The sequence below is a fragment of the Typopeltis vanoorti genome, chromosome 4 (genome assembly GCF_054136105.1).
Source record: "Typopeltis vanoorti isolate ZY-2024b chromosome 4, IOZ_Tvanoo_1.0, whole genome shotgun sequence".
Classification (NCBI taxonomy): domain Eukaryota; kingdom Metazoa; phylum Arthropoda; class Arachnida; order Uropygi; family Thelyphonidae; genus Typopeltis; species Typopeltis vanoorti.
Window position 1 is genome coordinate 22,476,039 of NC_143552.1, and position 22,077 is coordinate 22,498,115.

General features: G+C 35.9%; 1 protein-coding gene across 9 annotated transcripts in view; it reads left to right on the forward strand.

Moving 5' to 3' along the window:
• Positions 1-22,077, forward strand: part of LOC150107158 (small G protein signaling modulator 1-like) — a 568,327-nt gene that overhangs the window by 497,113 nt on the left and 49,137 nt on the right. For all 9 annotated transcript variants that reach the window (XM_090391669.1, XM_090391666.1, XM_090391674.1 and 6 more), the window contains one exon: positions 10,435-10,531. In XM_090391669.1, coding sequence (XP_090247795.1) covers positions 10,435-10,531 — 97 coding nt within the window. The remainder of the gene's footprint in view (positions 1-10,434; positions 10,532-22,077) is intronic.

The window sequence follows — 22,077 nt, forward strand, 5'->3', positions numbered from 1 at the left end:
CACCATGTAAACACAAAAAATGTAATATAAATTATAAGAAGACTGTTACTTGAAAATATTCACAATATTAGAATATTCCAAATTTTTCTGATTGGTTTTGAGGAGAGCATAAAAATAGCATATATTTCAGTAGCTGTGGGACTGACTCGTGTGAGGAATTATTTGCTTGTGGATTTCAGTTAATCATTTGCTAAACATGGGTCAGACGAGTGACATATCAGAATCTATGAAGTTTCTTATGGTATCTTTACACAGAGAAAGCCACACTCAACTGTTTATAGCTAAGGAATTGAAATGTTCTCAATTAAGCATGAGTAGATTATTGAAACCGTATTGTAATAACTCAAGTTTTCAAAATAGTCGCTGCAATAGCAGTTGAGAAGTAATAACTACATCAAGAGATGAGAGAGGAGATTGAATAATATCGTGAAGAAAAACTGCTTCCAAAGTATAAACTTTTTTCACAGGAGATAGATAGAACTAGGTGTGAATATGCCTAAATCTATGATGTTGAGATGACTTTCACAAATCGGGTTTAAATTATGTGTGCCTAAGAAGAAGCTGCTTATGACTTCGAAGCAAAAGGCAGCTAGAGTGTGATGGTGTAAGCAAAGGCTGTTGTGGGGTCAAGAAGACTGGAGAAAGGTACTTTTTAGGAATGACAGTATGTTTTGTGTGTCGCATCATCAAGGATACATGTTTGGCATCTTAAGCAAAAAGTATATGATAAAGAATGCATGAACCGTTCTGTGAAATTTGCAAACTCTATCATAGTATGGGCTTTGTATTGTGTACAAAAATCATTTCCAAAGTGTACCAAGAAATTCTTGAGCCCTTTATGTTACTATCATTGGAAGATTTATGTGATGGTGATTTCATTTTTCAGGAAGATTCAGCTTCTTGTTACACTTCCAAGACCACTACTAGATGGCTCAAAGAAAGGCAAATCAATGAAATTCCTTGGCTGGAAAACTCAGCAGATTTAAACCCTATTGAGAATTTGTGGGGAATTATGAAGGAACGTCTTCAAGAAGTTGTCTTATGAGATGAAAATGAACTTGTTTCTAGTCTGCAGACCCTATGAGCATGTTTTGATTAAAAAAAAAAAAAAAAAAATACTGTGAACTTCTAGTAAATAATATGCCCAACCATTTACAAATGGTCATAAAAGCTACGGGAAGATTTAACAAAGTACTAATTATCATGATGTTTCCCTTTGACTAATTTTTGTGCATTTATTTTTGCATTATTCTAATATTTGGAACCATGTTAAAAATTATTCTAATTTTGTGAATGTTTTCAAATAACAGTTTTCTTATAATTTATATTATATTTTTATGTGTTTACATAGTTATGTAAATTACAATGTACATAGATTTTGATTATGCTAATACATATTAGGTAATAATTATTTTCTATGCAATAAATTATAATTGCAAATCATTCAACACATTTTTTCTTTTAAGCTTACGTGGTGATCCGAATGCATTTTTGAAAATTATGGAGACAACTACTGTGTTTGAACAAAAACTTTAGTTTAATATAACTAAAATCTACATCGACATTTCGACCTTTATGTCAAGGTCATCTTCTGGAGCATACAACTATACACAGAAAACAAGCTACAATCAAACTGGTTTGTTAAAGACATTGACCAACCACTACAACAATTGTTGGTCTGACCTCTAATGAAAAAAAAAAAAAAAAAAAAAAATATATATATATATATATATACATCAACGCTAGAGTCCTATTATTAGTTTTATCTGTTGGTTGTAGAAATACATTGGGCACAACAACAAGTATCTATATACATATATTAACACCATGTACATTCCAGCCAGTTGGTATGGAATGGTTTCTAATACTAGCTGAAGATTGGCTAGAGTCCTGACTTATGCTAGATCTTATATATTAGGTAGGCTGAATGTATGCCATCCAGATCCTTGGAATTTTCATGCCATCTTTGTTGTTGATATTTGGGTGGTTTATCAGGATTTTGTGGAAAGAGTGGGTGCTTTTCCAGTTGATTTGGTGTAAGGTGTTGAGTCCGTGGTCTGAGAGGCCTGCTTCACCATAATGGTTATATTTAATGTGTCTAATGTGTTCTTTCTTGAGTATAGGGATTGTCCGTCCTGTTTCACCAATGTACGGTAAGTTACAGGTGCAGCGGATGCAATAGACTCCAGAATGTGCTAATGGGAGGAGAGGATCCTTAGAGGAGTTGAATATGGTTTTAAGTTTAGCGGGTGGTTTAAAGGTGGCATTAAGGTTATAATGTTGTAGGATTCTGTTGATTTTTTTCCGATAACCCTTTAATGTATGGGATGGCTATGGTTTTACTGTAATCTAGATTCATTTTTGTAGTTGTTTTATGGAGTATTTTATTAATAGTATTTTTGTTATAGCCATTATTTATGAATGTGTCGCTGATGATTTTTAGTTCTTGTTTCAGGGCTTGCTAGTTAGAGCAAATTGTTGTAGCTTTGTTTTTAAAGGTATTAATGACTCCATATTTTTGTGATGGGTGGTGGTATGAATTAGCATGTATGTATTGGCCAGTGTGTGTCGGTTTTCGATAGACCGTGAAGGATAGACTGCCTGAAGGAAGACGTATGACTAGTGTGTCTAGGAACAGGAGCGAATTTTGGTTTTCGATTTCGATGGTAAATTGTGTGCGTTTGTGTTGTTTGTTCAGGTGGCTAAAGAATGTGTTTAGCGTTTGTCGTCCGTGCGGCCAGATCACAAATACGTCGTCAACGTATCTAAGCCAGACTGTCGGTCTTAGTGTGACAGAATCAAAAGCCCTTTGCTCAAAGGTTTCCATGTAGAAGTTACCGATTGGGAGGGATAGTGGTGAGCCCATGGCTGTACCTTCTTTTTATAGGTAAAATTTGTTTTGCCACACGAAGTAACCGGACTGTAGTATACGTGGGCAAAGAGGGCCGTAATGTCGGGCAGAAATTTGTTCTTTAGTAGGAGAATTGTGTCATTGATGGGGACATCAGTGAAAAGGGCAGAAATGTCGAAACTGACTAATAAGTCGTCTTTGTTGAGTGTTATGTTTTTAATTTGGTTTATATAGTGTTGTGTGTTTTTTATGTAGGAGGGGAATGACCTACCAACTCCTTGAGTGTTGCCGCTAATTTCTTGGCTAAGTGGTAATTGGGACTGTCTATTCCTTCCACGATTGGTCGAAGGGGCACATTTTGTTTGTGTATTTTCGGAACCCCGTATATTCTGGAGGAGGGGGGACGAAGTGGGGTTTGAGTTTTTTAACCGTGTCAGGTGGCCAAGAGGTGACTAACTTGAGTAGTTTCTCTGTTTTATCCTTTATCCTTTTTTGTTGGGTTATAATTTACCATTTTATATGTGTTGTTATTGGCTACTAGTTGATTCATTTGAAGTATGTATGTTGACCTGTCAAGGACAACAGTGGCATTGCCTTTATCCGCTTTCATTATTATTATGTTTTGTGTGGCTTTTAATGACTTGATTGCTGCTAATTCTGTTTTTGTGAGATTGTTCTGTATGGTTTTCTTAGTGTTCAGGACATTACTAATTTCAGCAATTAAGTCATTAAAAGCCAAACAAAACATAATAATAACGAAAGCGGATAAAGGCAATGCTGCTGTTGTCCTTGACAGGTCAACATACGTACTTCAAATGAATCAACTAGTAGCCGATAATGACACATATAAAATGATAAATTATAACCCAACAAAAAGGATAAAGGATAAAACAGAGAAACTACTCAAGTTCGTCACCTCTTGGCCACCTGACACGGTTAAAAAACTCAAACCCCACTTCGTCCCCCTCCCCCAGAATATATGGGGTCCCGAAAATATACAAACAAAATGTGCCCCCTTGACCAATCGTCGAAGGAATAGATAGCCCCAATTACCACTTAGCCAAGAAATTAGCGGCAACACTCAAGGAGTTGGTAGGTTATTCCCCCCCTCCTACATAAAAAACACGCAACACTTTATAAACCAAATTAAAAACATAACACTCGACAAAGACGACTTATTAGTCAATTTCGACGTTTCTGCCCTTTTCACTAATGTCCCCATCAATGACACAATTCATCTACTACAGAACAAATTTCCGCCCGACATTACGGCCCTCTTTGCCCACATACTACAGTCCGTTTACTTCGTGTGGCAAAACAAATTTTACCTACAAAAAGAAGGTACAGCCATGGGCTCACTACTATCCCTCCCAATTGCTAACTTCTACATGGAAACTTTTGAGCAAAGGGCTTTTGATTCCGTCACACTAAGACCGACAGTCTGGCTTAGATACGTTGATGACTTGTTTGCGATCTGGCCGCACAGACGACAAAAGCTAAATACATTCCTTAGCCACCTGAACAAACAACACGAATGCATACAATTTACCATCGAAATCGAAAACCAAAATTTGCTCCTGTTCCTAGACACACTAGTCGCACGTCTTCCTTCAGGCAGTCTATCCTTCACGGTCTACCGAAAACCAACACACACTGGCCAATACATACATGCTAATTCATACCATTACCCATCACAAAAATATGGAGTCATTAACACTCTTAAGAACAGAGCTACAACAATTTGCTCTAACCAGCATGCCCTGAAACAAGAACTAAAAATCATCAGCGACACATTCATAAATAATGGCTATAACAAAAATACTATTAATAAAATACTCCATAAAACAACAACAAAAACGAATCTAGATTACAGTAAAACCATAGCCATCCTATACATTAAAAGGTTATTGGAAAAAATCAACAGAATCCTACAGCATTATAACCTCAATGCCACCTTTAAACCACTCACTAAACTTAAAACCATTTTCAACTCCTCTAAGGATCCTCTCCTCCCATTAGCACATCCTGGAGTCTGTTGCATCCACTGCACCTGTAACTTACCGTAGATTGGTGAAACAGGACAGACAATCCCTATACGCAAGAAAGAACACATTATATATAACCATTATGGTTAAGCAGGCCTCTCAGACCACGCACTCAACACCTTACACCAAATCAACGAAAAGCACCTGCTCTTTACACTGCACAAAAACCTGGTACGAAAGGAAATTTAAGGAAGCCTGCAAAATCCTGATAAAACACTCAAATATCAACAACAAAGATGGCATGAAAATTCCAAGGATCTGGATGGCATGCATATAATATATAAGATCCAGCATAAGTCAGGACGCTAGCCAATCTTCAGCTAGTATTAGAAACCATTCCATACCAACTGGCCTGAATGTACCCAATGTATTTCTACAACCAACAGATAACACTAATAATAGGACTCTAGCGTTGGTGTGTATATGTGTGTGTGTATATATATATATATATATTTTTTTTTTTTTTTTTTTTTTTCACCAGAGGTTAGGCCAACAATTGTTGTTGCGGTTGGTCAGTGTCTTTAACAAACCAGTTTGATTGTAGCTTGTTTTCTGTGTATAGTTGTATGCTCAGAAGATGACCTTGACATAAAGATCGAAACGTCGAATGTAGATTTTAGTTATATTAAACTAAAGTTTTTATTCAAACACAGTAGTTGTCTCGATAATTTTCAAAAATGCATTGAACACATTTTCTTTGATTATTCTAATTTTTTGATTTGGAGGTGTATTACTAGGGTAACATACTGACTACCTTTCCTATCACACTTATCTTTTATCCTTCTCAACAACCTCCTGATATCCACTCTTACATTCTCCTTGTTCCTTAAGTCATTTGTCCCTATGTCACTACCAACTCCTTTGCTCGCTTAGTCCTCATATCCAATGCTTCATTTTTACCTGCTGGAAAACTAACCTTGCATATCCTCTTGTTTACAACACCTCAAATAATCTAATCACCATTCAACACCACTTGCAGATCTTTTGTTAACTTTTCATATTCTTCCATCCATATCTACAACTCTTTTCATTTCACTCCACATCTGCCTCAGCTTTCAAATGTTGTGTCCTTTTTTTCACTGTCATTCACTGTTGCTATTTTATCTCCAGTCATACACACACTTGTTTGCCCACAATCCTGCTTTCCATTTTTTCATGTTTGTTACAACAACATTTTCCCTACTCATATTTAAACTGTTTGAACTCTTATTTAAGCAAACCTCGTGGTCCATCAGAATATCACATTTCCTTCATACCCACACTTGTTCTTTTCTCTTATTCAGCTTCTCTACATAAATATCTGCGACATCTTCCCATGCATACATATTACATTCACAGAACTGTAGCATTTTTGAGAAATCCACACCGTTCACTTTGTCTTTTGTGCAGCCACAATTGTTGTATCAGTGTGCTAACAAAGACGATGAATTTATGATAATATCGCCTAAGAAATTTATTCACACACCACATTCCACACTCCAATATCTCACAGTAATAAGTAATCTACAATTTAGACAATATCAGCACATATTTAAATATAAAATTTGCTTATCTTTGCTGCATCCCACAACAACTGATGTTTAACTCACGCCTCCTTGCCTGAGATCAATCATGTTGTAGGAACATATAATGCACTCATCAGTGCAAGAACTGAAAGAAGAGTAACAAGCAAACATGTTAGTTTTTTCTGTTGGTAATGATGCAGTAGAACCATTCTGAGCTTAATGATTTGGAAGCAGCAGTGAACAAAAGTTTTGACTAGTAACTCTAGAAATGTACTAGAAGCATGACTATCTTGTCATGATGCAGGCTTCCTACTTGGCCTTTTTTTTTTTTTAAATCGGTTTTTGATATTTTGATATTTTGATATTTTTTGATATTTCCTTGTAACTATTTTGGCTTTATTATAGTCACAAAACTAAAATCGAAATTATGATAACAGAATCAGCTGCAGTATTATTGCTATTATTATTAATGCAAGAACTCCATGGAGTCAAAATACTCGTTGTGGGAAGTACACACTGTTATACACAAAGCCAAAAAGACATTCCATAAGCTTGTAAGGTCACAACATTTGCTCCATTCCTCGTCACTCTTCCCAGTTTTCCATCATCTGCAAACAGTTAAACCCATCCCAACTCCAGTTATCTCCAGTTAAAATACAGTTAATATACAAGTCAAGTAACAATGGCCTCAAAACAGACCCCAGCAGCATACCATTCGTGACTTTCTTCTTCCAGGATGCCACACCCTCATACACAACTTGCTAATACCTATCTTATAGTCTATCCAATTCATAAATCTCACCTATCTGCTCCAATTAAGTTACCAACTCGTGAAATGGCAATCTATCAAAAGCCTTTGCAAATTCTAAGTATACCATTATATATGCATCTCTCTCTCTCTCTCTCTCTCTCTCTCTTGTTTGATATATTCAACATCTTGTTAAAGTACATAAGTAAGTTGTAAAAACATGAACTCCATTTAGCAAATCCATGCTGACAAACATAGAAAATACTCTTCTTATCAACCCACTTCTGTATCCTAACTCTCACTGACCTCTCTATTTGACATTTCAAATACAACTCCAGATATATAGATCGCCCCCTATAATTTGTACCTAGCCTTATCATCACCACCTCGAACAGTTTTGCCTTCCTTTCACTCCTTTGGGACTTGTGTTGTTGCAAGATTTGTTAAAGTAGGTCAAGGCTGATTGTAACTCCCTTTAACATTCCCTTACTGCTATGTCATGAAGTCCTATTGCCTTATTGACTAGCTTACTTAACTCCTCATATACTTGTTGTTTGCTTACCAGTAAGTCTTCTTTCATTTTATGCTCTTCACATGAGCATCTTCGAATTTTACACTGATCTTGAATTGCTGTGCAGCAGTTACCAATATGCCACTTTTATCTGTTAACATCATCTTGCCATAATCATTCTTCATTCTATGTTCTACATATCAAAAAACAAAAAAAAAAACTCCCTAGGGTTTTTTTGATATGTAAAACAGAGTTTTCTTGGACTGATTTGCTAATTTCTTTCTCATACTGCACATTTACTGTACTTACCATCTGAAACATCTTCTTGGCTTGCTCTTTATACTCTGTGCATCTGATTATTACCATTATTCATCTTGTGCTGCCTCAACGTGCCTTTTTCCATATTTCATGCTTAATCCCATGATTTATCCATTTGACTCCTACCTTATTCACCTTTTGACCTGTGGAATAATACACCCACATATTGATGCTGTTAAGTATCTTGTAGTTGAGTTCCTAAGCAACATATAGTTATGTGCTGTCTTTTCGAACTTCCCATAATCACCAGCCTTGTAATTACACATATATCCTTTCCTCAGAGAAGTTTTCATATGGCTACCATTCAGATAATCACTTCTGGTAATTAGTTTACGGAATTAACAACGCAAATGAAGTATATTAATTAAAGGTAACTTTAATGAATCACTTCTATATTTCGGCAACGTCACATTGCCATCTTCAGGAACATAAAGATTCCTTATGGAGACGTTTGAAGAGAAAGCCTTAAACTCCGTCCCACAAAAACCCACTATTTGGCTTCGTTATGTGGATGATGTGTTTGCTATTTGGCCACATGGCTCAGACACACTCCACTCCTTCCTAACACACTTAAACAACCAACACCCCAGAGTCCAGTTCACCTTAGAAAAAGAGGAAAACAACACCCTCCCCTTCCTAGACACTTTAATCACCCGCCAGCTTAATGGATCTTTGGTTTTCTCTGTTTACAGAAAACCCACCCATACTGGCCGATACATTCACCAACAATCCCCCCCCCTCACAACAATATGGGGTGATAAAAACACTATATAACAGGGCAAAATTAATCTGCTCAGATGACAAGGCCCTGACTATTGAACTAAACCACATCCTCAACACTTTCTTAGCCAATGGCTATAACCCCAAAAAAATCCAAAAAATACTAAAACCTGCAAACCACAACCCCCTCCCCCTCCTCCACAATTAAGATTACACCAAGTCTATCACCATCCCCTACATCCAGGGCACCTCTGAGAAAATAACCAATATCCTCAAAAAATATGACCTTACTTCCTGTTACAGACCATATAAAAAGTTGGCATCCCTTATCCGCTCTACCAAAGACCAACCACTTCCCCTAGACCTACCTGGTGTATACCAGGTCCCTTGCAGCTGCAAATTGTCCTACTTTGGCCAAACAGGCAGAACAACAAATATCAGGATTTCAGAACACCAAGACTACATCCGGTTTCACCAGTACAGCCGCTCTGGGCTGGCAGACCATGCCTTAGATACCCACCATAAAATTCGTTGGAAGAAAACAAAAATAATTCATCGCAGCAAGTTTAAATATGAAAGATTATTCAAAGAATCTTCAGCAGCTCTAAAAAACGTTCCTAACCTCAACAAATTTGGGTGCATGAAACTGCCCCAAATTTGGGAGACTTTCATTATGAGAACTTCAGCCCAACTGCCAAGACTACCAAATTAGCCCGCAAGAGGGCACCATTAGGACTTTAGGAACAATATTAGTTTCTTGCTTTCTTCCTCATTTGCTTTGTGTTAGTTCCTGAGTGCACATACCATATCTTTATGTTCCTGAAGATGGCAATGTGACGTTGCCGAAATATAGAAGTGATTCATTAAAGTTACCTTTAATTAATATACTTCATTTGCGTTGTTAATTCCGTAAACTAATTACCAGTTATGTCTAACCAACGTATAAGCCTTGCTACTAGAAAGATAATCACTTCATGATTAATTACTCTAACTAACCCGATGAAATGCAATATTTCACTGATGAAGTGATGAGACAAATTCTCGATCCTGACATACTCTTCTTTTCAGATCGCCTAAGATAGTTGTCTCTTAATAACTGAAGAAATTCGTTTTTCTTATTTTCAAATGCTATCTCTTCATTCCCGTCTATATTGTTATAAATTGTTATAATTGCATAATAAAGATCACCCATAATTATCACTCTTCCCTTGTTCACTAACCCACGTTGCTTATACAAAAACAATATACCCTCCATTTCTAATCCCATCAGGATATCATCCTCATTTAACCATGTTTCATTTATTCTAACAATTTTGGAGCAAATAAACTCAGTGAGTTCATTTCATCTCCCTTATTTCTGATGCTCCTGGCATGTGTAAATAAATACAGCAGTTCACTTTTAAGTCCATAACTAGTCCTACCCAAGCCACCTGTTAACTGTAATTTTTTTTATTTACAAATCTTCAAAATGACATTTCTGTTTTTGTCAGTGATCATTTCCTTGTTTGAGTTATGTTAACAACTTAATTTTAACAACAGGAATAATATATATAAAAAAGGTAATTTTTACATCACTACTGCTTTGTGTGTGAAATCTAAATTTTATTTAGTGTTTCATTGATTTAAATATAAATTGAACAATTTCTGAATCATTTGTGCTCAATTGTACCTGTCAGTGTATGTGCGTGTGTTCCAAACATTGTATTGTGTTATTTCATCTGAGTTTCTTTTGGTAGATCTTAGATGCAGAAATGTTTGAGCTGATGCATCAAAATGGAGACTATACCCACTTTTATTTTTGTTACCGCTGGTTTTTATTGGATTTTAAAAGAGGTAAATATAGATTTCTTTATCTTTTGTTTTTAATATAGCTTTAGTCCAAATTTTTTTTTTTTTTTAATATCATTCTCCACAAGTTTTGTAACCATTAGTGCCATGCATGACCTAGAGATTAGACAAAGAAAAACACCTATAAGTGTTAATTTTTTTTATTTTTATGGCTATTTTGCCTGCTTCTGCTTAGGAGTGCCCCTTTTTTAATGTCATTGGCTTTTTACTCAAGAATTCTTAGGGCATTGCAGATGTATTTTTTAGAGACAAATATATGTAGCATAATAGAAGAAAATTCGTGCATACCTTTTCTGGGATGTTGTTGCCTGTCTTCTCTCTCTGCGGTGTGCATACTTTTGCTTTTATGGTGTTGAAAAGGGGAGTGGGGGGGTTTGGCAATGTGGGAGAATTTAATTTGAAAATTCTGGGTTTTTTTATATATAATATATACATATATTATATTTAAGGGTGGGCGGAGCACTTTTTTGTAGGGTGGGAAAGATGAAAAAGCGGACTGGGGATAGGGTTGACAAGGTGCGAGCCGGGTCGTCGTCTGAACTCATGGAAGAAGTGGATGCTATGTCATGTCTTGGCTTGGTGTTTCTGCCTTTGAAGTGTTCTTGTTATCGCCTATTGGTTAGAGTTGTGACTTAATTATTATGTTCTGGAGCTTCCAACACTCAGAGATTATGTAGGGTCAGTGGACGTTGTTTGAGTTCTCGTCACATTTTATGGCTATCGTTTCTGATATTCTAAGCATTGTTTCGTTGTCTTGCTTGTCTATTATGATGGCATTGTCGATTTGCGTGGTGTGTTTCTGCTCAAGGGCATGAACTGCTTTTTCTTTTCCCTGTACTTTGTATTCTATTTTTCTTTTTGATGTTGCATTTTTTAGTGTTTAAATGTACTGGAATAGGGATGTTACAGTCATGGAAGTGTTCTTGTAGTCTTGCCCATAAAGACCTGATGGTAGAACCTGTGTAGGTGATATCACAGTCTTTCTGGCAGGGAAATTTGTAGACTACGTTGTAGTGTTCTAATATTTCTTTGTGCGTGTGAGATTTAGTGGGTTTTAGAAGGTTAGCCAATTTTTGGTTTGTGGTGAATACCGGTTTGTAGTCTGTATGTTTGAATGTATTTGTTCTGTATGTATGGCAGTTTGATAACTTTTTGTGTTGGGAAGTTTGTTTTGGTTGTTGGGTTGTTTTGAGGGGTTTTGTTGTCCTGTTTGCATAATTTATTAGTTGTGTGGGATAGTTGCGATTTTTAAAAATCTGTTAGTTTTTTTATTTCTGTGTTGAGATTATTATGGTTAGTTGAAAACTTGTAAGCATTTATGAATTGTGATAGGATGACCAATTTTTTAACTGAATATGGATGGTATGAGTAGAAATGGAGATAGTTTCCGATATATGTGGGTTTGTGGTATATTTTCGTGGCTATTTTGTTGTTTTTTCTGATTAATGTCAAGAAATTGATGGATTTGTTCTGTTCGGTTTCTATGGTTGATTTTAGTCTGTTGCTGTAACTGTTAAGGGACACTTGTAGGGTGGTGATGTGTGTTGGTTCTCCAATGCATAGAATATCGTCCACGTATCTGCCATAAAAGGTTATGCTGGGGCGGGGTTGATTGTATGTGTGCTAGGAATAATTCCGCTAGCTGTCCGCTGATGTTTTGGCCCATGGGGAGTCCAAAAATTTGAATATACATGTTGTTGTTGAACTTAAAGAAGTTTGCTGAGATTGTTAGCTTGATTAAGTTTATAATATCATTAGGTGTTAATTTTGTTCAAGAGTGTAGGGTGTGTGGTCTTCTGTGAGTAGCGTATGTACGATGTCTACTGTTCTGGGAACATCCACGTTAGTGTATAATGAAGCAGCATCCAACGAAGTGAGGTTGTCTTCATGGGATAGGGTTATCATAGAGTTTGACGTTGTAATTAATGATTTTAGTAGTTTGGCTACGAATTTCAATAAGGATGCTGTGGTAGTGATTTTATAGGAGACTATTGGACATATTGGGTAGCCATCATTGTGGGTTTTGATTTGTCTCAACACCCTACACCACACGTACCCCTTGTATGTTCAGACAAATCAAAACCCACAATGATGGCTACCCAATATATCCAATAGTCTCCTATAAAATTACCACCACAGCATCATTGTGCTTTTGTCTATCTTGTTTTGATTTTTTAGGGCATGTAAGATGTTGTGTTGTTGATTTGTTTTATGAGGTTGGGGTGGGGTCGGTTTGGATTTTTTGGTAGGTTTGTTGGTCATTTAAGATAGCTGTTATTTTGTCGTGGTAATCGGTTTTGTTTGTGATGACTACTGTATCCCCTTTGTCTGCTTTTGTGATCATTATGTTCGGGTTCATTTTTAATGATAATAGGGCTTTTTGTAAGTTGGAAGTAATGTTGGGTTTTATTATTATTTTACTATTTATGATGATGTTTATTTTGTGGAATATTTTTTCTTCGTTAGGATCATTATCGAGTTTTGCTTGGATTTCGATGATGATGTCTTTGTTTTGGGGATACAGCAAAGTTTAATCCTTTGTTCAGGATAGTGATTTCGTCGGGTGTAAGGTTGTGATGTGATAGATTTATGATGGATTTGTTTTATGTGGGTTGCAAGGTGGTAATATCCGAAGGGTTGGAAGCTGTGTGTTTGTTGTATTGGGTGTCAGTTAGTGCATACCATTTTTTTTTTTTTTTTTTAGTGTCGAGCTTCTATTAATTGCATGTAGTCGTTGATGTGCAATTGAGTACTCTCTGAAAAAACTGCCCATTCGTTTGGTGTCAGTAAAGATTTCAATCTGTTTTTTGTTTTGTGAACGTATGAATATGCTTGATGCTTCTTTTTAAATCTGTCATTTATAGCTTGCTCGGGAATCCCGGTAGAAAATTTTTTTATTTCCGGGAATTGTGATGTTGCCGCGTACCTCCGCGAAAAGGGGGAGGGGGGGGTTGACAATGTGGGAGAATTAATTTGAAAAAACCTGTTTTTTTTTATATGTAATATATACATATATTACATATAAAAGGTAATATATTTAAGGGTTGGCGGAGCGTTTTTTTTTTTTTGTAGGGTGGGAAAGATGTAAAAGGCCACCCCCCCCCCACACACACACACACTCCCATTTCAACACCATAACAGCAGAAGTATGCACACTGCAGAAAAAAGACAGGCAATGACATCCCAGAAAAGGTATGTGAAAAAGAGGGGTAACAAAGGAGTTTTCCCCAGAAAAAATACCTATATTTTCTTGTGTCTTGTAGCCATACAACCCCTCAACCATTGACTCTCTACTCATAAAGCCTATGTCATGAGCTCACGACACACACACACACTGAACGAGTGCATAAACTTTACAAAAGATACATCGTGCAAAAAATACACATAACATTCCTTAAAAAAAAAAAAAAGCCTTAATCACAACATCACACCAAAATTCGCAGTGGTACGTGGCAACATCATAATTTCCGGAAACAAAAAAATTTGCTACCAGTCTTCCCGAGCACTCATAGAACAGGCTATAAATGACAGATTCAAAAAAAAGCATCAAGCATATTCATGCGTTCACAAAACAAAAAACAGATTGAAATCTTTACTGACCACAAATGAATGGGCAGTTTTTTTCAAAAAAGTACCCAATCATACATCAACGACTGCATGCAATTAATAGAAGCTCAACACTAAAAAAAAAAAAAAATGGTGTGCACTAACTGACACCCAATACAACAAACACACAGCTTCCAACCCCTCGAATATTACCGCCTTGCAACCCACACAAAACAAATCCATCATCAATCTATCACATCACAATCTTACACCCGACGAAATCACTATCCTGAACAAAGGATTAAACTTCGCTGTATCCCCAAAAAACATACAAAACAAAGACATCATAATCGAAATCTAAGCAAAACTCGAGAATGACCGTAACAAAGAAACAATATTCCACAAAATAAACAACATCATAAATAGTAAAATAATAATGAAACTCAACCTTATTCCCAACTTACAAAAAGCCCTATTATCATTAAAAATGAACGCGAACATAATGATCACAAAAGCAGACAAAGGGGATATAGTAGTCATCACAAACAAAACCGATTACCACGACAAAATAACAGCTATCTTAAATGACCAACACACCTACCAAAAAAATCCAAACTCACCCCACTCCAACCTCATAAAACAAATCAACAACACCCTACAACCCTAAAAAATCAAAACAAGATAGACAAAACCACAATGAAAAACACAACACCCCGCACCACACACATACCCGTTGTATGTTCGGAGAAATCAAAACCCACAAAGAGAGCTACCCAATACGTCCAATAGTCTCCTACAAAAACACCACCACAGCACCCTTATCAAAACTACTAAAACCATTAATTACAATGTCGAACTCTATGATAAAAAATATGAACAACCTTTTTCAAAAAATAAATAGCATAACCCTATCACATGAAGACATCCTCACTTCGTTGGATGCTGCTACATTATACACTAACGTGGACGTTCCCAGAATATTAGACATCATACATATGCTACTCACAGAAGACCACACCCTACGCTCTCGAACAAAATTAACACCTAATAATATTATAAACTTAATCAAGCTAATAATCTCGGCAAGCTTCTTCAAGTTCAACAACATGTATATTCAAATTTTCGGACTTCCCATGAGCCAAAACATCAGCGGACAACTAGCGTAATTATTCCTAGCACACATGGAATCACTCCTACTCCCCCCCCCCAGCGTAACCTTTTATGGCAGATACGTGGACGATATTCTATGCATTGGAGAACCAACACACACATCACCACCCTACAAGCGTTCCTTAACAGTTACAGCTAAAATTCACCATAGAAACCGAACAGAACAAATCCATCAATATCTTAAACTTGACATTAATCACAAATAACAACAAAATAGCCACAAAAAATATACCACAAACCCATGCATATCGGAAACTATCTCCATTTCTACTCGTACCATCCATATTCGGTTAAAAAATCGGTCATCCTATCACAATTCATAAATGCTTACAAGTTTTCAACTAACCATAATTATATTAGACATTTTCTTTACATTTTATTGGACCATGATTCTTTATAAATATATGTATATAATCATCTATGAGTTTTGCCAGCTTGAGTCTGCTGTCTGGCTTCTTCAGGACGAGAATAGTTACACTAACATTAAATACTCAAACAGAAGAATGTAATAACGACATTAAAATCAAATAAAAAATTGAAAAGATGCATGATATTAAGAGTATAGAGCGTGGAGACTTAGTCGTTGTTAGTAGATCTCGTTTTATAGTTTTTTGCAAAATTAAGTTCTGCTAAACATAGTGAATTTATAAAACTTTTACAAATGTCTTTTAATATCATGCCTTAATTTCTATTGAGGTTGTCTCCTGTCCGAAGTACCACTGCAGCTTCTTTAAAGTTTCTACATCTGAAATCATCTTCGATGTACAACATAGGACTGTTGTCCCAATCGATGGAATGGTTCAAAATCGAGAAATGGTGGGTTAATCCTGAGGTGTCTGTTCTGTTGTTGTTGTTGACATCTCCTATATGTTATTTTTTTCGGATTTCTAGGCTTCGTGATGTTTGGCCTATATAGTTCAGTCCATAGGAACATGGGATGTTATGTACTGGTACTTGTAGAAGGTACTTGTACTTGTAGAAGGCGATGCAGTCCTTAGGAGATCTTAACATGTGCCGCGTAGTTAAAATAGGTTTGAAGGCAACCTTCATGTTGAAAAACTTCATGATTTTTGCTATTTTCATTGAGACTAAGCTGGCATAAGGTATGACGATGGACGATGTATACTGCATCACTTGAGGTTGTTGCTGTAGGCTGTTTCTGTAGATAATCTTTTGAATGATATTTTGTGGGTAACTATTTTTGGATAGAGTTTTGAATATCAGTGAGAGCTCATCAAGCAGATCTTTTTCTGAAGAAGCCAGACAGACTCAAGCTGGCAAAACTGGTAGACGATTATATACCTATATTTATAAAGAATCATGGTCCAATAAAATTCAAAGAAAATGTTTCATATTTAGTATAAAAGGACAAAATATTAACAGTCAAAATAACCATAATTATCTCAATGCAGAAATAAAAAAAAACTAACACAGATTTTTAAAAATCGCAACTATCCCACACAACTAATAAATTATGCAAACAGGACAGCAAAAACCCGTCAAAACAACCCAACAACCAAAACAAACTTCCCAACACAAAAAGTTATCAAACTGCCATAAAGCCTACAAATACATTTTCAAACATACATGCTACAAACTAGTATTCACCACAAACCAAAAATTGGCTAACCTTCTAAAACCCACTAAATCTCACACGCACAAAGAAATATTAGAACACCACAATGTAGTCTACAAATTTCCCTGCCAAAAAGACTGTGATATCACCTACACAGGTTCTACCATCAGGTCTTTATGGGCAAGACTACAAGAACACTTCTGCAACTGTAACATCCCTATTCCAGAACATTTAAACAATAAAAAATGCAACATCAAAAAGAAAAATAGAATACAAAGTACAGGGAAAACAGAAATAGCAGTTCACACCCTTGAACAGAAACACACCCCGCAAATCAACAAGGCCATCATAATAGAGGCAAGACAATGAAACAATGCTTAGAATATCGGAAACGATAGCCATAAAATGTGATGATAACTTAATCAACATTCACCGACCCTACATAATCTCTGAGTGTTGGAAGCTCCACAACATAAAAATTAGGTCGCAACTCCGACCAACAGGCGATAACATGAGCACTTCAAAGGCAGAAACACCAAGCCGACATGACATAGCATCCACTTCCTCCATGAGTTCAGACAATGACCCACACTGTCGAAACAGCTCTCACCCCATCAACCCTATCCCCGGCCCTCTTTTCCCATTTAACCCTTCCCCTTCCTCTAAAAAAACAGTTTCTAATTTCAGCCTGCATTTTCATCTTTCCCATCCTACAAAAAAAGCACTCTGCCCACCTTTAAATATAATATATGTATTATATTTAAAGGTAGTATATATAAAAAAAAACGGGTTTTTTCAAATTAATTCTTCCACATTGCCAACCTCCCCACTCACCTTTCGACACCATAACAGTAGAAATATGCACACCGCAGAAAGAAGACAGGCAACAACATCCCAGAAAAGGTATGTGCGAATTTTCTTCTATTGTGCTACATATATTTGTCTCTAAAAATACATCTGCAATGTCCTAAGAATTCTTGAGTAAAAATTCAATGACATTAAAAATAGGGCACTCCTAAACAGAAGCAGGCGAAATAGCCATAAAAATAATAGGTTTTAAGAGGAGTAACATGGGAGTTTTCCCAGAAAAAATACCTATATGTTAATTTTGATTATTGCAAATATTTCGACCAGAAACTAAATGGTCATCATCAGTGCATCAGCATAATCCCAAAGTGATGATAAAAAAATTTTAAAAAAATGTTAATCTATTTACAGAGCTGAGCCATGTGACAGCAGAATTCTGTCCTGCACGTGGTTTCAGAATAAAACAATATTATAATTCAAGCTGAAATTAAAAATTAAATTTAGATAATGAATTGTATCACATAGCATTATACCAGCTTTAAAAAAAAAAAAAAAGGAAAAGGGGGAAACATACTGTAGCTTGCCATTTATGGGGATGAGCCCTCCCAAATCTTGGCAATAGACAGGCAGTCGTTCTGATTTAAATTTGGGTGGTGTAGAAGTGCTTCAGCACTCTCTTTAAATACTCCCATCAAACTTAAACTTGCACTGATGTAAAAGGTGAGTATTGGACCAGATGGTATTGTGGTCAGTGTCTACTTCATGCTGAGTAAGGTCAGATTTTTCAGGTTTATTGTGGTTGATATAAGATTGTGTTGTTGTAGTCGTTTTTCAATAGAACATCCTGTTTGTCCAAAGTACGAGTGGAGGCTCTTGCACTGAACCTGGTAAACACCTGGGAGGAGAGAGAAGGGGGCTGTTTATTTTTAGTGATGATAACCAAGAGGAGATTTGATAGACAGGGAAAAATATAGGAACTAAATTGTATCTTTTCAGGATCTTAGCAATCGTCTCAGATGTTTGCGACATGGAATCTAAGCCATTCCTTCCTGTTTATCAGTTTTAGTATGAGTGCCTCTGCTCATACTTTGGACAAATAGGACATTCTGTTGAAAAATGACTACAAGAACACCAATTAGCACAGCTTTAGAATTGAGCAGTTATTTAAAGAGTACTAAAACACTTCTATGTCACCCAAATTTAAATCAGAATGAGTTCCTCTTTATTGCCAAGATTTGGGAGAAGCTCACCCTTTCTGAATGGCAAGAAATAGTGCAGTCCGGCTTCCTTTTCTTTTCTTTTCTTTTCTTTTCTTTTTTTTTTTAATTGTTAATATAATAGATATGCTATGTCATTCACTACAATATCTAAATTTAATTTTTATTTACTTAATTCAATTAATCCTGCTTAATTCAGTTACTTAATTTTAAATTTGGCTTGAGTTGTAATCTTATTTTATTTTGTAACCACCAGCAAGGTGGCATTCTGGCACATGGCTCAGCTCAGTAAGTAGGATTGACATTCTTTGTCCTAGCTTCACACCCTGTGATTATGCTGATGCACTAATGATGACCAGTTAGTTTCTGGTCAAAATATGTTTAATAATAAAAATTATTTTTCTTGTGAATACTTTTTGTGTGTCTAATTAACTTCATTATGTCATAAGTACCATTAAAAACCTATAAGTATTATTTTTGAATTGTTGCTTGTGAACACTCTCTCTCTCTTTCTATTAGACTTTTTGTTTTTAAAGACAGGCTTATATAAATATTTATTGGTTCACTAGAAGTAAGTTTCCTGCATTTCAGCTACAGATTGTTTTCTTTGAGTCTGTCACTACTTTCTTCCTAGAAAGTTTGAAAAAAATAAATGAACTAAAATATAGCAATTATACGATATGCTTTAATAGAATGAATACAAATGGGTAATCTTCATAATCATGTTATAATTCATAGAAAACATGAATGTTAATTTATTGCTAATTAAATAAGCACATATTTCAGGAGGATTATTTCATTCTGAAATTGGTAACATTTCTTGAATTATAGAAGTAACTCATAGAATTGGCTGCCTATTCTAGAGAAACAGTGCACATCAGAGATATCATGCAGATAACAGAGTCATGATAACCCACTAAGGAAGTGCCTAGGATCTGCAAGTTTGGAAGGTGGAATAGCTGGAAAAATTGTATCCTGACCATAAAAACACTGTTTTTACATATCTATTTTACATATAGTCTCTCAAACGTTTTGAAATGACTAATCCATCTTTTAACTTTAGCTTTCATTGCTGCATAGTTTACAACTGTTCTTAATGGGCTGTTTGAATTAGAACAGAAAGTTGCATTTTCATATAACAAACACCATTAATAACAAACTTACTCACTGTAACAAAATGCTGAGAGGTCCTGGCCAACTATTCACTGGAGCACCACTGTTCACTCAAATACTATTTTTTGTGTTCAGGACCTCTCAGCATTTTGTTAGAGTGAGTAAGTTTGTTATGAATAGTGTTAAAAAACCAGGTAGTCATATCTGTGCATACTGATCCAAATGTAGCTGATGAAAGCCTTGGGAAAGTTGTGAATAATATCCTCCTTATTTCTATAGAACATTGTCCTCCTTTGCCATAATCCATTTATTATCCTCAACTCTTGGAATGTATCCCTTAAATTTCAAGTACTTGTTCATCCACCATCACTTCTCAATCCCTCAATTCATCTGCCTCTTTCAGTATATTCCTACCAGTTCAATAAATAGCATCTCATTGTTGCATTCCAAATTTCATCATCGTATGCTATGCAACACTGAATTGGAAGCCCCCTCACCTGCCAACCCAGACAATCTATTCAAATCCTCCTGGAGATTCACAACATGTGTTTCAATCCTCGTAGCTCTCTCCGACTTGGTGTCTTCTGCAAAGAATTGTATTTTCTCATTTAAATCTCTCCCAGTATTGTTTTCATACAAGTTAAGCAATATGACCCTTTGTGTCAACTAATATCTTCACATAATTATTCTTTCTTTCTTCTATTGGCCACATACCAAATGAAATCCCTTGGATTTTTCTTTACTTCATTGGCTAAGCACCTATTCTTCTGTACTTTTGCTTTCATATCTGCTTTTGCAACCATATCTATTTTCTGTTCTGCTCTTTATCCTCCTTATAAAACTGATTGTTCTCTTCACTTTTTTTACTGCCTCTAGAATAGCTACTTAATCTCATCATTAATCCCTTTTGCATCTGCCTTAGTTAACCTTGTCACCATTGTCATATAGTTCGCCCACCATTTGTAGGTCTCTCCTTGGCATTTTGCCAAGAATAGTCAATTCATGCTGAAGGGGAGAAAGAAATGAAGGATGTACGAATTGGTTGCCAACATGTGAAATCACGTGCTTTCTTGTCTGTCGCTGTACTAGTACTAGCTTGATTTTTGTTGTTGCTTTTTTGCATTATTTTTTTATTATTAATTTGTATGATGGATCCAGCATAGTCAACAAGTTCTGTTGTTAAACGTTTCAGTAGCTCTTGCAAAAGAATATTGAATAATGTTCTGAAATTCTGCGAAAAAGAATCGTCAGAAGGCCGTCTCCTTGTTCCCCTTTCTCAAGTCATAAAATGTGCAAGTGCAATTGTGGGCGTATCGGGGTCGACTGTTAAAAGAATTCGTAGGGAATCAAAAGGTGAAGGTAAGCCAAAATTTAAATCTCCTAAAAAAAAAAGCACCAGAGAAAGAAAATCATCCAAACCATATCTTTGAATGATTTTGATGTAGACATTATAAGAAGAACTATTCACTAATTTTACGTGGTCGAGAAAAGAGTGCCAACTGTTCCGAAATTGATTCCTGTGCTTAAAGAAAAAATTAATTTTCCTTGGAAAAAAGAAACTTTAAGGAAAATACTTCATGAAATCGGATTTTGTTTTAAAAAGTCCCAGAATAAAAGGAAACTTATCATGGAGCGAAGTGACATTGTTTTATCTAGAATGCAGTACTTGAAGGCAATAAGATGTTTCAGGGAGGAGAAACGACCAATTGTGTATCTAGATGAAACTTGGATTGATAGTAATTTAACGTATGGAAAATGTTGGCAGTCTAAAGAAGAATGTGGAGTGCTACAAACCGGAAATGCCTCTCAGCGCATAATAATTTTGTGTGCGGGTGGAGAAATGGTTTTTTTTTACCGAATTCAAACTTACTATTCAAAGCCAATTCAACTACTGGAGATTACCATGGGCAAATGAATTCTGTGATCTTTGAAAAGTGGGCAGAAGAAAAACTGATTTCAAACCTTCCTAAAAATGCTGTTGTTATAATTGATAATGCTTCATATCACTCTATTCGATTAAACAAAGTTCCAAATTGGTCTAATAAGAAGCAAGTTCTTATGGATTGGCTCTCTGCAAATAACATTTCTCATTCCCCACATGC